This window comes from Alosa sapidissima, chromosome 9 (genome assembly GCF_018492685.1).
Source record: "Alosa sapidissima isolate fAloSap1 chromosome 9, fAloSap1.pri, whole genome shotgun sequence".
Taxonomy (NCBI): domain Eukaryota; kingdom Metazoa; phylum Chordata; class Actinopteri; order Clupeiformes; family Clupeidae; genus Alosa; species Alosa sapidissima.
Genome location: NC_055965.1, coordinates 15,110,850 through 15,124,833, shown reverse-complemented (window position 1 = coordinate 15,124,833; position 13,984 = coordinate 15,110,850). Strand labels below are relative to the sequence as shown.

The window sequence follows — 13,984 nt, the reverse complement described above, 5'->3', positions numbered from 1 at the left end:
TTTTGTTTATGCCTAGGCCCGGTCAATATGGCCAACTTGTGGATGGTTTTGGTCCCAGAGGTTATCTGGAACACAGCATATAAGAGTTGGCGCAAGCATTGGTTTCATTGTGATGATCTGCAGAGTCACCACAACCAAACATTAGCTTTCTAACACAGAATCACACCAGTCCCATAGAAATGGGAATCAGAACACCAGAGAAAAAGGTTAGAATAAAGTGAAACTTTTATATATATATTGATCACATGATAAAGTACTGAGTACTAAAAACACAGCATTGGAGAAAGAGGTAAAGGAAAAGAAGGGATAGAAAATAATTAGTCACGCTGCCCGATCTTGTGAGGCTCCTTGGCCTCGCTATCTTCTCCCGGACCCAGTGGTTTGGGATGGCTGCTCTTGAGCAGGTGCGCTGGGACTGCTCTGTGGATAGCGTTTAGTAGGTGGCCCGACGAGGATGACGTGAGGCGAAATGAAAGAGTAAAGAAAGGTATGAGAAGAGTCAGGAACATGTTGGAGGGGGATAGAAGGGGTGATTGTAAAGCAGAGAAATGAAATTGAAGTAAAGACCAAGTAAAAGTCGAAGCCCCAGACTACGGGAGAATGTCCCTTTTAAAGGAGGAAAACTCATCCCCTAACAAATCATTGGCTTCTTAAAATCCACATGTTACAGACATTGCCCACAAAAAGGGTGCCTCTCCCACCGAGTTCAGAGTCAAGTCCAAGTCATGTAACAGAGTGTTGGATACAACGGAAAGAAAATAACATAAAAACAAACAAAAGGCAGATATAATGGCATGCATCTTGAATTCAATCTACACACAGGATGCATCATGAATTCAGGTCTAATTCGTATGAAGTTGGTCACCGTTTTTCATAAGTTTGCATTACAGTTCATACATATCATTGGTATAGGTTACAATGTACAGCATATGCCTCAATATGAAACCGTTTAATCATTCAGTTCAAAGATGAAATGCACTCTTGTCCAACAAGGCAGCACTCTGCCACCCCTCACCCTGCACACTACAGGCTGCATAATCAATATCACCAGTATACCCACTGCAGAAACCTAGACTACACCACTGGGAAATAGCAATAGAAGCGTCTGCATCTGCATTCAGTCTTCATAAGGGGTCAGAGGTCACTATGTTGTTGTACACTGGGCTTGAGTCTGCCTCCTGGATGAAAAGAGGAAGTTGAGGAAACAGTAACTCCAAAAAATAAAAAAAAATGTCTAGCTCCTAGAATTTAGTCTGGCTCTGCAAGCTTGTTTCTCTCAGTTAATTTCCTCACTGAGATTACACAAGTTGAACTGGTCTGGTGAAACCAGGCTACCTAGAATCATCCTGGCAGTCTCTCCTCTATCTATCTGTGTCCAATCCAGCATATGCATTGTGCAGTTCTGTGTTCTGGGATGTAGGCTACTCACTTCACACCTGAAAGAAAACTTTACTGAATATACTGTATGTCAGCATGTTCACAAGTTTGTAGCAGCACTAATAAGGCTCTACTGTAGGTGTTTGCAGGTTCTACATGTCTTTTAAGCAGCTTGCTAGTTTTGGACCAAAACGTATAGTGCTGCATTAAGATAACAATAATTAGGACAATCCAGTCTGGACTGAATCTATTGTTTGGGCCGTCATTGATTAGTTTGTTTGATAGTTTCTCTTTAGCACAGTCAGTTTGCTCACCTGTTGTGAAATCGTTGTGCTGCCTGTTTTTTGGGGAGCGCTAGATTTACACCTGCAGTTGTGGAGAAGAAAGGCTTAGGACCAGGGAATCATCAAGGGAAATCAACAAAACATATAATACCATATTATATATTTACCACATTATTGTATTGGTTCCATAATGACTGTTGTTTACACACAAAAAAATGTTTTGAGGAAAATGTTTTCTCACCTCAGACAGAGAAGGTAGGGGAGCAGCAGGAGAGCTACTACAATAAGGATCCTAATGGCTACATACTTAGCCCAGCCTTGCCCTATAAACAGAATCACAATGTTTCACAATAGTGACCAATAAAATTACTTTTATAGCTGAACAGTAGTATTAGTCAAAGTAGTGGGCTTGGATCATGAACCCTTGGAATATGAGGCAAGAGAGCTAGTGAGCATGCTATTAGTTCTGTACTATATGGTGAAAGGGAGTACGCTAACACGTGTGAATGATCAGTTGCTTGCATGTACATGCCTTGAAACCATACAGTTCTGTAATTGGTACCCACTTGCTTTTACACTAGTCCATAGTAGCACGTTTACTTAGGACTCCAAACAGGGAGAAAATCATTTGTCATAAGAGTGCACAATTGACTCCGACACACGATTGAATAATCTGACAAAAGGTGATCTTACCTGCTATTGGCACTGACACAGCAGCCGAGTGCTGTTCACCAACACTATTCTGTGCAACACAGTAGTAGAGTCCACTGGTCTCATAGCTGATGTTAGCGACAACGTAACTCTGGCCTCCTCCTAGCAGTGAGATTTGAGTTCCCATCTTCCTGTACCAGGTGTAGGTGTGTACCGGTGGATTGGCATCACTCCGGCAGGTCAGATTCACCGACTCACCCAACACTATTTCACCATGGTGATCCACAAGCACAGCGGTGTTCCGTGGTGCATCTGCCAACACAAAGACCAACAGTTATATTTAGACTTTTTTCTTCATCTGTTTGGTCCATTTCTAATGCTGTTAATTATTTGTCACATATACCAGTAATCAGTTTAACCTTTGTTGACATTCTTTTTCATCAGTTAAATTTAATTGACAAGTTAATATCCAGTAGCTGCTCTCTCACATACATCTGACATCTAAAGCAGTGTCAGGTGATCGATGTTGTTCATGTCCTCTAAAAGCACAGGAGTAGCTGCCTGCATCCTCACTGCTGACTGGGTTTAGGTGGAGGGTGTTGTTGATGGCTCTGTGTCTGGTAGGCTGTGTGTTCTTGTACCAGATGAAGGTGATGTCGGCCTTTTGTTTGCAGTTGGTGTCACAGGTCAGTGTCACATTGCCTCCCTCAGTAACTGTACCAGCTGTCAATAAGACATGGAGATCTGAAAAAAATGTCAGGGGTTACTGTCTCAAACCAATCATCATCTTAAAAATCATATATTAAAGCTTCATCGATGTACTTACCTGTTACTGAGAAAGCACCCATTTTTGAATAGTGCAAAATAAAACTCAAATGATTCTAACATTTACAATTATAATTAAAGCTGTAAACCAAGCAAAAAGTGTATTTACCTGTAACAGAGAGAGTAACTCCATATTTGCCTTGTAGGTATGTGAAAGATGGTGCCATAATTCTGTACTCATATACACCAGAGTCGCTAGGAATCAGATTGTTTATCATCACACTACATTCAGGGGAGTTGTAGTCATATTTAACACGAGTTTCAGATGCTTTCACAAGCGTCACATGTTTCTGACCATCAGTTTTGTACCAATATCCTGCTCCAAAATAGTAGTTTTGTGGAAGTGTGTAACTGCAGGTAAGGAGCACTGAGGAGCCTGTGAGAGCACAGATGTTCTGAGGAGAGTAGGTCACAGTGAGGGGTGGTTGGGCATGAATACCTGAAACACAAACACACTCATCATGGATGCACACACTCTCTCTCCATCACTCACTGACTAGCTCACCCACACACACACATAAACACTCACACACAGACACACACACACTCTCTCTCTCTCTCTCACACACACACACACACACACACACACACACACACACACACACACACATGAAGTCTGTGTCTGTAATGTCAATCACAACTTGTTACCCCTTTCAGGAACAACTGTATTAAACATATTCACACTCACACAAACATAAGATGGTAAAACAACCCAAGCAAGATATCAGTGTTACAATATGATGTACATACCCAGTGTGTATAACAGCAGAATGATGCATCTGATTCTGTGCATTTTCTTGTGCATAGTGAAAACCTACCAGGATGTTCATGCATTTTAGAGGAGTCTATTGAATGACTAATGGACTCAGAGTTTCATTCAGCCTCATCATCATAATCATCATTAGGCCTATCATAATCATCATAATCATCATCTCAACTCTGTAATACGCTTTTCGCTTGTTCATTCATATCAATTGAAATAAGCATGATGGGTTCTTATTTACCCCAGTTGATATCTCTTTGTCCGTGACTTCAGTGAAACTTTAGAAGAACTGAGAATGCGGCTTTAAAAGAAAACGGGAGGGTTATTAGTGTTCTGCTGACGTCATTTGTACTTCCTCATTTCACTCTCTCTATCACACACACACACGCACGCATGCATACACACACAAACACTTTTTTTTTTTTTTTTTCTATAAATGCACCTCAGAATGGTAGATAGTGCCTTCAAACGTTCTAACAATATTAATAATCATATTGAGAAGGTCCTTATTACCACTGAATGGCTTTACTAAAACTACGTAAGTACATACGACCTACAGTAAAGAGACTTCCTCTGCTGTTTATCACAGGAAGCAACACCCTAAACATCACACATCTGTCATGATTGAGGAGTGGTGTCATTTTTAGTTTTAGCTTTTGAAAAAAATGTGTGTATGTTTGTATATATACAGTTTTCAAAAAAGTGAGGCCAGATGTGAAGGAAGGGCTGTGGCTAACAGCTGATACTTCACACGGTGCTAAAAAAGACAGAAAACGGTCACACCGGTTTCAAAAGCAGGTTGTTTCTGTGGCCCATATGACATGATCTGACACGTCCTAGTTGTCATCTCCTCTTAACTGCTTTTGAAATCAAAAATTTTGGATTTATATATTTTGTTGAATATATAGTATATAATCTATGCACTTATACAAAATTAGTGGATTTTCCACAACAAAAAACAGATTTTTGGAGTCTTTTGTAAATTTATAAAAAATAAAAGACCCTTTGTTATGATGCTTGCAATTGAGCTCTGTTGCATCCTACTTCTATCAATGGTCCTTGAGATGCCTCTACAGTTTGATTGGAGTCCACCTGTGCCTGAATGAATTCACTGGACATTAGTAGGAGAGGCACACATCTCTTTTTATATAAGGTCTCACAGTTGATGGTGTATGTCAGAGTGAAAACCAAGTCACAAGGGTTGAGAGAATTGTCCGTAGACCTGCGAGACAGGGTTGTGTGAAGACAAAGATCTGAGGAAGGATACAAGAACATTTCTGCAGCATTGAAAGTGCCCAAGAGCACGGTAGCCTCCATCATTCTCAAATGGAAAAGTTTGGGACAACCGACAGTCTTCCTAGATCTGGCCGCTCAGCTCCAGACTCAGCTAACTGAGTTCCTTTGAGACGATGAGAGAAGCGTAAAGAAGGACTGTTTCTTTTACATTTTGTTTTTTTAACAAAATTAAATTAATCCATTTTAAGATCAGTCTGAAAAATAACAAAATGGGGAAAACTTGAAAAGGTCTGAAAACATTCCGGTTGCACTGTATGTAGAACACACTAATCATACTGTATGTGAGGAAGTCAATCTACTGTAAGCACAACACTCTAAATCACAAACAACCAAGCCAAAACAAATACTACACCCTTCACAATCAGCCACAGTATGTCAGCTAGACAAGGTCCAAAGAAAAACAAATTAACTCCCCAACTCTATATAAGTTGTTGGGTTTGTGGGAGAGGCGGTGGCGTCCACCCTCCTAGAGTGTCCATTAGACACCTGAGCCTCTCAGCAGGCCTAAATCCCACTCGTGGACACACCTTAGAGGATCTGTATTTAACAGTCCAGACATAAAGGTCCCACATACATCAGGCTTTGGTCAAGGAGCAAGGAACAATCTGGAACATCTCCACACACGCACAGTGAAGGAACATGGACCTCAGAGCATCCCTCTCTCTCCTAGTGCTGTTGCTGGGTTTGTGTAAGGGTCTGGCCTTCATGGTAAGATTTTCAAGGCTATACAAATCTCTCTCTCTGGGCTAAAAATATTAAAAAAGCAACATGCTATAGTTTTAATGGTATACAGTCTGTGAAGGATTTGACTTAGTTCACCCTATTAGGGTATAGTATATCTCACTATATAGTTATTGAGTATTAAACCCTAAATAATTGTAAACCATTACATCACACATACATGTATACAGTATATAGCCAAAATACATTAGTTAGTTTTAATCATTGTCAGTTGTACTGTGTATGTTGATTGCAGTGCAAGCCTGTCAGCTAGATATCTGATTGCAAGGCCTGTTAGCTCGCTAATTAAAAGAAAAATGTCAATCATGCCTTTTTAAAAAAACAGGCTACTTTAAGGGTTGTGGTGTGTCTCTTACAGTTGGTGAGAGATGGTGTTGACATTGAAAAGCTTATCGACGATGCAGACAACGTGGACTTAACAACCCAGATTCTGTCCGCTAACAATGGCAGGTTTCACCTTTAACCTCTCACAGAGCTTCAGTCAATTCATACTTAATTTCATATCTTGATGGAATAACTAACTTAAAAATGTAACATAGTTGTGTGTAACATGTGACATAGTTATAAACATGCCATGGCAGATGACATGAAACATAACTGAAACGTCAAGAAAACGTCAAGAAAAATGCCTACTATTACTACTTTTTGCATGTATACAAGCTGGGCTCAACCAGATAGCCATGTTGGGCTAATCAATCTCTTACTAACGTCGCCTACCCATTTTGTTATCAGCTCAGGCAAACAATCGCCATTAGCTAAGACCAGGGGATGTGGACAGTAACTAAGTACATTAACTTGATTACTTAAGTATGATTTTTGAGTATCTGTACTTTGCTAAAGTATTAATATTTTTGAAAACTTGTGACTATTTGACAGTGACAGTTTAGATTTGAACAATTGCAAAGTTATACAATAGGTTACATTTTTTGTTGGATGTAAGGAACTAGGATGTATACCCTATCAATTGCCAAATAAACATAGGCTCTGGATGATTACAAACATTGAAGGGGTCTATCACAAAACAGTTTATGTAACATGGCTATAAGCCGCCATCAGGGTTGGGTCAGATTACTTTGAAATGTAATCCATTACTGACTACAAATTACATGGCAATTTTTGTAATCAGTAACGTAATCAATTGGATTACCAAAAACATGTAACATAATCTGATTACTTTAGGATTACTTTTAGATTACTTCAATAAATATGCCCATTAAGTAAAAGACACCACCACAGAATTGATGAAAGAATTCTGATTCTATTTTTCTCTGCTCTTCTCCAAACATGCACAACTCCGCTTAACCTTTATAAGGGCACACCTGGACAAAGAATTCAGCTTTTGCTGGATTTTTTTTTACCCAGGGACATGGCCTGAGATTGGCATAAAAAAGGGAAGCATTAAACCCAAATGACACCATGTCCATTTCAATTGTGGAGGTGAGAAATGTATTATTTTGGGATGTTTTTCAACCAGGGGGACCTGGTGACTTTCTCAAAGTAAACGGTAACACTAAAACAAGAGGCTACATTAAGATTAGGAGGAAAAGATCAGGCAGTGTGCCGAGAGACCTGCCCCAATAGTATGTAAGTTAGTAAGTAAGTATATCTTTTGATCCTGTGAGGGACATTTGGTCTCTGCATTTATCCCAATCCGTGAATTAGTGAAGTCGAACCGGCAAGCCCAAAGGCCGAAGCCCTAACCAGTAGGCTATGGCTGCCCCAATAGGTAGCATTTGAACATTAAATCACACAATGATCCAAAACATACAGCCAAACAAGGCAAGAAATGGTTAACAGAGAACAATATCAACATTTTAGAGCGGACCTCAATCCGTCAAAAAAGTGAGCACAAGGCCAAAGTGATGGCAAATAATCGTTCCTGCCTCAAAACCCAGATTGCTGCTAAAAAGGTGCAGTCTACAATCATTGTGGAGACATGAAGGGCTGTATTTTGGGTCACCAGCGCATGGCGTAATACTCGTTATTCACCCGCGCAAAGTTGAATTCGGTATTTTACACGTTTATTTTTTAAGCATTGCGCCCAGGGGTGTGGCAATTAACAACCTAGGGAGGGGCCTAGCGCGTTGTCTAAAAATCGCTATCATAGAAGTCAATGGCGAGTTGTTCATATGCTATTTTAAGAGCGCATGTCACCAGTCATATTGGCAGGTGCACGCACCATCCTTTTATCATTCATGAACGCACACCAGCGCACGTCCATGCAAAGCATTACAAATTGCACGATTACAATGGGAAACATAACAAAGATATTACGAAATACTGTACATCTCATAATGAGTAGTTATTCACCATCATTTGCAAATTGGTAATGACGGTTAAAAGTGATTAGGGGAGAGGCGAGAGACACGTATGGGTAAGTGTTGCTTTTTCCAGCCTATGTTTTCGGTGGTAACCCATTGTCAGTCAATAGTGAAAGTAACTGCATATAACTGTCTTGTCGTTGACTGACTCCTTGGTGAAGTTTCACTTTGCCAATGAGTTCAAATAGACGAGTGCAAATGCGTGAAGGCTATGCTAGGTTTTAGTAAAGCATGATTTAAGAATGACTATTCTATACGGTCTCGCAAGCAGCCTCCTTCCAATGCGCCTTTGAATGCCAAAATACCGATGCATTTATTTGACATATCGCGCGTTGCGCCGTTAAAGGGAATGACAGATGTCATTCTCATTGGTTAAAAATTATGTTACGCCCCAAACACACCCATATGACTGATTAAAAGACCTAGGAACACCTTGTTACGCCATGCGCTCCGCTTTTGATAGCGAAACCCCTCCCAATGTGAACTGGACATCCTACTAAATTTTAATAGACTTTTGACGAGTGACGATGCACTTTAGAATATCATGATAGGGCCCGAAGAGGCTTAGTAGGTATTATATGAACCATTTTAAAAGCTGTGGTGGTAAATAAAGATGTTTCCAGTGATTGTTTAAAAAGGGTATGAATAATTTTGAACACGCATTTTTTAATAAAAAAACTTTTTTATTCCATGTTTTTACCACATTGTCTTGCAAGCTTTTGGCATGTGCAAGTGTTATTTTAATTAAGAACAAACATATTGGTCAAGAGAAAATCAATATTTGCCAGGGGTATGAATAATTTTGTTCTTAACTATATCTTAAAAAAGTCTAAAAAGTGAACATCCGAATGAACTGCTTGTCAAATTAATAGGCTATCCTAAAAAGTTGCATTATTTGCATGATAAAATGTAATCAGGTAATCCCCAACAATGTAACCTGATTAACCGTTACTACCCAACCCTGGCCGCCATGACATCAAGTCTTTTGAGCTTACCGATGATGGTCACATATCATTTACCGATTTATGACAAGATAATGTGTTTCACAGCATGTTTAGAGTGCTCGAGTGAAGTGCCTAATTGATTGATTGATTGATTGATTGAAATTCTTTATTGTTGTTACTGTACAAAGAATGTTTTCTAATAGAAAATAAATAATAAATAAATAAAATGTCTTTGTACACTATCGGTCAAGAGGATAAACGCAATAAAGTCACAGGGCTTATTTCCATTGTGGTCCTTAAATATAAAATAATATGCAACAGTGAGTTCCTTCATGACTGACATTTCTTCCTGTAGCCTCCGGTGAGCTTCTCGTGGAGGGCGATATTGCTGTTCCGCGACAGAGGAATGCGTTAATCTGCTCCTCCTGCAAGTGGAAGAAATCTGCCAACGGCCTTGTCGAAGTGCCTGTGATTGTGAGCCCTGATTTCTGTGAGTGGGTTTCTCCATATATATATATATTATAGCATAAATGACCCTAATTTGAATAATGGCCAATGTGCAAAGACTAACTAAATGTAATTTAATAACTACACAAAATCAATTTGCTAATTTAACAACATGGGCAAGATGTTAAGCTCAAATATTGATACATAGCTTTGCTTTTAAAAAGGCTTTGCACTTTTCCTGCCATTTAAGTTAGGGCCCAATATATGTATTGTCTTGACTTTATTGTATCTAAACGAAGCTGAAACAGACATAGCCTATCATGGGGTCCTGTTTGTCCTATGGGAATTTATATTCTAATACTGACCATTGGACAAATCATTATCCCTTGCTTAATGTTTGTGTTTTAATACTTAAAAACACTGACGTTTGCTTTGCTTTGTTTAGCTGTCTATGAAAGGATGAAAATCGAAAAGGCGATGCTGACCTTCACAAAAGAGACCTGCATCCGATTTGTGCCTCGCTCAACAGAGGTTGACTACATCAGCATAGAGAACGGTAAAGGGTGAGTTTGTTCCATTGTTTGGAACGTTCTAGAACAACACGAGGAGGATCTTAATCCCTCTCTTCAGTCACTGGCATGTAGCCTGGATTTAAATTTCACTACTTTGTTTCGCTTTGTGAAGAGATTGGGAAACGTTGCCAACCCTGGCATCGTAACAGGCATAGAGTTTTCCTTAACTTTGAAATCATTGGTTCAGCCTAACCAATCACATTGATCAGGGACTCCTAACATTACTCCTACTTTGCATAACCTTTACTAACTAATTATAAGCTGTATTGGCAGTCAGGAAACAATGTATTTAGGCCTACTTATGCTGTACATAAATTTACACTTTTCAGACTGTAATTCTTTTTATGTTATGCTACTCCTGTTTACCACAGCCACTTTCGATTTAGAAACTAATGCCATGTCCTGTTGTGACTGATTGGCCCTCCGCCCTGGTGGGTGAGGGAAACGTTTTCTGACAGTGTGTATTGTCAGATGCTAGACTAGTACCTGAGTGAAATGAAAATGAACAGAGATACAGAGATTTGTTTTCCAAGTAATTTTAGTGGAATGTAATTAGGTTATCGTTATTTGATTTATCTTTACTCAATCAAAACAACACAACTGCACTGCACTGCATTACCTGAAATACACATTTAAATAACATGACTTGTTGATCTTTTCAAAAATGGATTTATAGCGTTTTGGAAAAGAGCTCTTTGTCTCTTTGTGTCGTTATACTGAAAACGATACCAACTACTAGATTGTTTGGTCTTGATATGAGATTAATAACACTTGGTCAGATTGTATTAGATGAGCAGTTTTTTCGTGTACCCTATAGTCCTCAATTCTCATCATTTTGTTCAGGTGCTGGTCCTACATTGGGAGAGCAGGAGGCAGGCAGTTGGTGTCCTTGAACAGGGATGAATGCATCTACAATGGCCTCATCCAGCATGAGCTCAACCACGCCCTGGGCTTCTACCACGAGCACAACAGGGCCGACAGGGACCAGTATGTGAAAGTCCACTGGGAATACGTCGACCCAGGTAAGGGATTGACCTCGCCTACTCTCTCCATTCAGCACATACATATTGAAATATAAAAAAGTTCCTTATTTTTGATAGTTTCATGGTTATTTTTAAAAGTAATGATAACATTTAAATATTATGTTATATAAGTATATCATTGCATTAGATTACATTAATAGTAATAATAATATTTGAATATCTATAAATTAACTTGAAAACGAGTGGCTGGTACATAAGCCTTAGATGGTACTTTCCCCTAACACTGTCATTAAACTAAAATGTTCCACTTCTATTCATCCCATTTCTATTGATTTGTCAGACCAGGCTTACAACTTTAGAAAACAATATGGTAACACCATGGGCACTCCATATGACTACACATCTGTGATGCACTACACCCGGTAAGGCAACACAACATGAAGCACTGAATTACTCACTTATACAAATATAAAAATCTACCCATACCTGTTTATCTTTATATTCATCCATCAATCAATTAATCAATCAATTAATCAATAAATCAATAAATCAATCAATCAATCAATCAATCAATCACTCACTCACTCACTCAATCAGTCAATCAATCTGTGTCTGTCATTACATGTATCAGATGATTATTCTCTCCCCCATATCTCAATAACTACCACCCATTGGCCTCTGTAGAACTGTTTTCACCACCGAGAATGGAAAGGCAACGCTCACCCCCATCCCTGACCCGGACGTCCCCATTGGCCAGATACAGGGTCTCTCCCCCACTGACATCCTGAGGATCAAAAAGCTGTATGAATGCTGTGAGTACACACTACACCGTGCACTACTCTTTTCACTAACTGCATTGGGAACGGCCTGTAAGACATCAGAGTACAACATGGTCACCACTCCAGAGTAAATGTCAGAAAGTTGAAGGGTGGGATTCACAAAGAATATTTATTATTATTATTATTATTATTATTATTATTATTATTATTATTATCATGTGTTTTCTAAATTAATAAATCTAAATGTAAATTCACTGGATGTATTGTTTATAAGTTTCTCATAAACAAATAGAGATGTAAATGATTAGGTGAACTTTAGAAAAGGATAACAGACTTGTTTTGTCATGTTTTGCTTCACTTCATAGGATTGGAGCAAATCATCAAAACAGGAATGGCGATTGTTGACTAAACATAAAAGAACATATCTCAAACCTGGAGACAATTGTGCTGCCTCTCACAACTGTGGTGAAAAATCAGATGTTATAATGTCAACTCAACAATTTCTCAAGAATGTTAATGTTACACCCTCAGTATGTGTGATACATTCATAATTTGCCATTTCAAATAAAAAGCCAACTTATTTTTCCCTCCACCCCATTTAAAAGGATACCCTTCTCTTCTCTGTGTATGCAATAACCTAGTCTGGCACTGTTAGCCCAAGTCACTGGAAGTGAGTCAGACCAGTTAGCCGATAGCACTTCCAGTTATTTATGCTAAGCTAGGCTAACGGCATCACATGTTTCTTGGTGTTTTATGCCCCCAACGTTGTCTTCAAGGTAGCGCTGCCTGGAAGGCGCTATGGTTAGGCATGGGTTAGGGTTAGGTTTAGGTTTAAGGTGCCTTTAAGTCGACGGTGGCAGCGCTGCCTGGAAGACGACGTCGGGGGCATAAAACACCATCGAGTGCATCACACAGAGAAGAGAATATCTATCTATCTCTGGTGTAGACGGAAAATAACCAATTTCCCAAAAGTTAGTGTTTTTCGTTAAGTCCATTAAAAAGGCAATAAAACCCCATAATGTGATAAACTCCAAATCATGTAATCAATTGTTTTAACAGATAAAGTAATGATTATGTTAATCTTATATAAAACCCAATGTAATACCTTCTGAATTAGTATTGTACAAGTTGTTGTATATGACTTTATCTTTGTTCTTATGCCCATCATTTCTAGCCAACTACAATAAAATTAAAACTTTTAGTCAATAGTCTTCCTTGTGGACGTTGTGGTTGTGTTAAAAATTAAGTATTAATCCACAAAGAGGCAAAAAGTATAATGCACAGACAAGCAGACTGTACGGCAGAGTACAAAGATGTATTCACAACACCGGAGACAGGTTACAAACACACAAGCATCTTAGCGAGCATGAGAGCAACAAGTCTGTCACAGACAAAGTTTTACCATTATTTATAGGACTAACAGGATAGTCTTGATGGATTGCATGAAATGAAAGACAAAGAGCCGTCATGATAAGGAAAAGCTGTTATTACTCCAGACTCCCTAGTCCCTAAGGGCGACATCAGAGGTCATGAAACCCAAAATAACTCAGTTCATCCTTGTAATATCTAATATCTTGTAAGTTGGACAACAACCCCAATAGACATTTAACAGCTTAATGTTGTCTAATTACTGGAAATTTCCCCACATGTGCCCCATTTTTAGGATTTATTCCTAACGGCAAAGACATTTTCAGGTAAGCAGAGAGATCATACATATTAGTTAAGGAATATATATGTACAATGGATTATAGAGGAGTAAATAGTATCACATACATGAAATATACTGTATGAGACACCATGCAATGATAATATGAATAGCTGTTGAATTAGGGTATATATATATATATATATATATATTACACGGCTCTTCAGAGTGCTGCAGATGGCTCTATTCACTTGAATGGGCCTTCCTAACGTTCGGTGGTCTGCTAATTCTCAATAACAGACCGTTGCTAAGTATAACAGACCGCTGTCAAGGAAAATGGGCTTTGTGCTTCTATT

At 38.9% G+C, this 13,984-nt stretch overlaps 2 protein-coding genes across 3 annotated transcripts in view; one reads left to right on the top strand and one right to left on the bottom strand.

The window, feature by feature from the left end:
* Positions 1–262: 262 nt before the first annotated feature.
* The window catches only part of LOC121718314 (B-cell receptor CD22-like), a 29,721-nt gene continuing 15,999 nt past the window's right edge, over positions 263–13,984 (bottom strand). Inside the window, exons 2-9 of one of the 2 annotated variants that reach the window (XM_042103318.1) lie at positions 4,142–4,201; positions 3,888–3,951; positions 3,247–3,576; positions 2,805–3,056; positions 2,355–2,624; positions 1,903–1,984; positions 1,692–1,743; positions 263–1,178 (exon numbers count right to left, since the gene is read on the bottom strand). In XM_042103318.1, the coding sequence (XP_041959252.1) occupies positions 1,125–1,178; positions 1,692–1,743; positions 1,903–1,984; positions 2,355–2,624; positions 2,805–3,056; positions 3,247–3,576; positions 3,888–3,942 (1,095 nt within the window). In that variant the 5' untranslated portion in view covers positions 3,943–3,951; positions 4,142–4,201 and the 3' untranslated portion in view covers positions 263–1,124. The other variant, XM_042103319.1, reaches the window with a different exon arrangement.
* LOC121718331 (hatching enzyme 1.2-like) lies at positions 5,779–12,762 on the top strand. The gene is made up of 8 exons (XM_042103351.1): positions 5,779–5,904; positions 6,296–6,383; positions 9,558–9,692; positions 10,095–10,212; positions 11,065–11,243; positions 11,545–11,626; positions 11,889–12,016; positions 12,349–12,762. Coding segments are annotated over exons 1-8 (801 nt in total). The 5' UTR covers positions 5,779–5,835; the 3' UTR covers positions 12,351–12,762.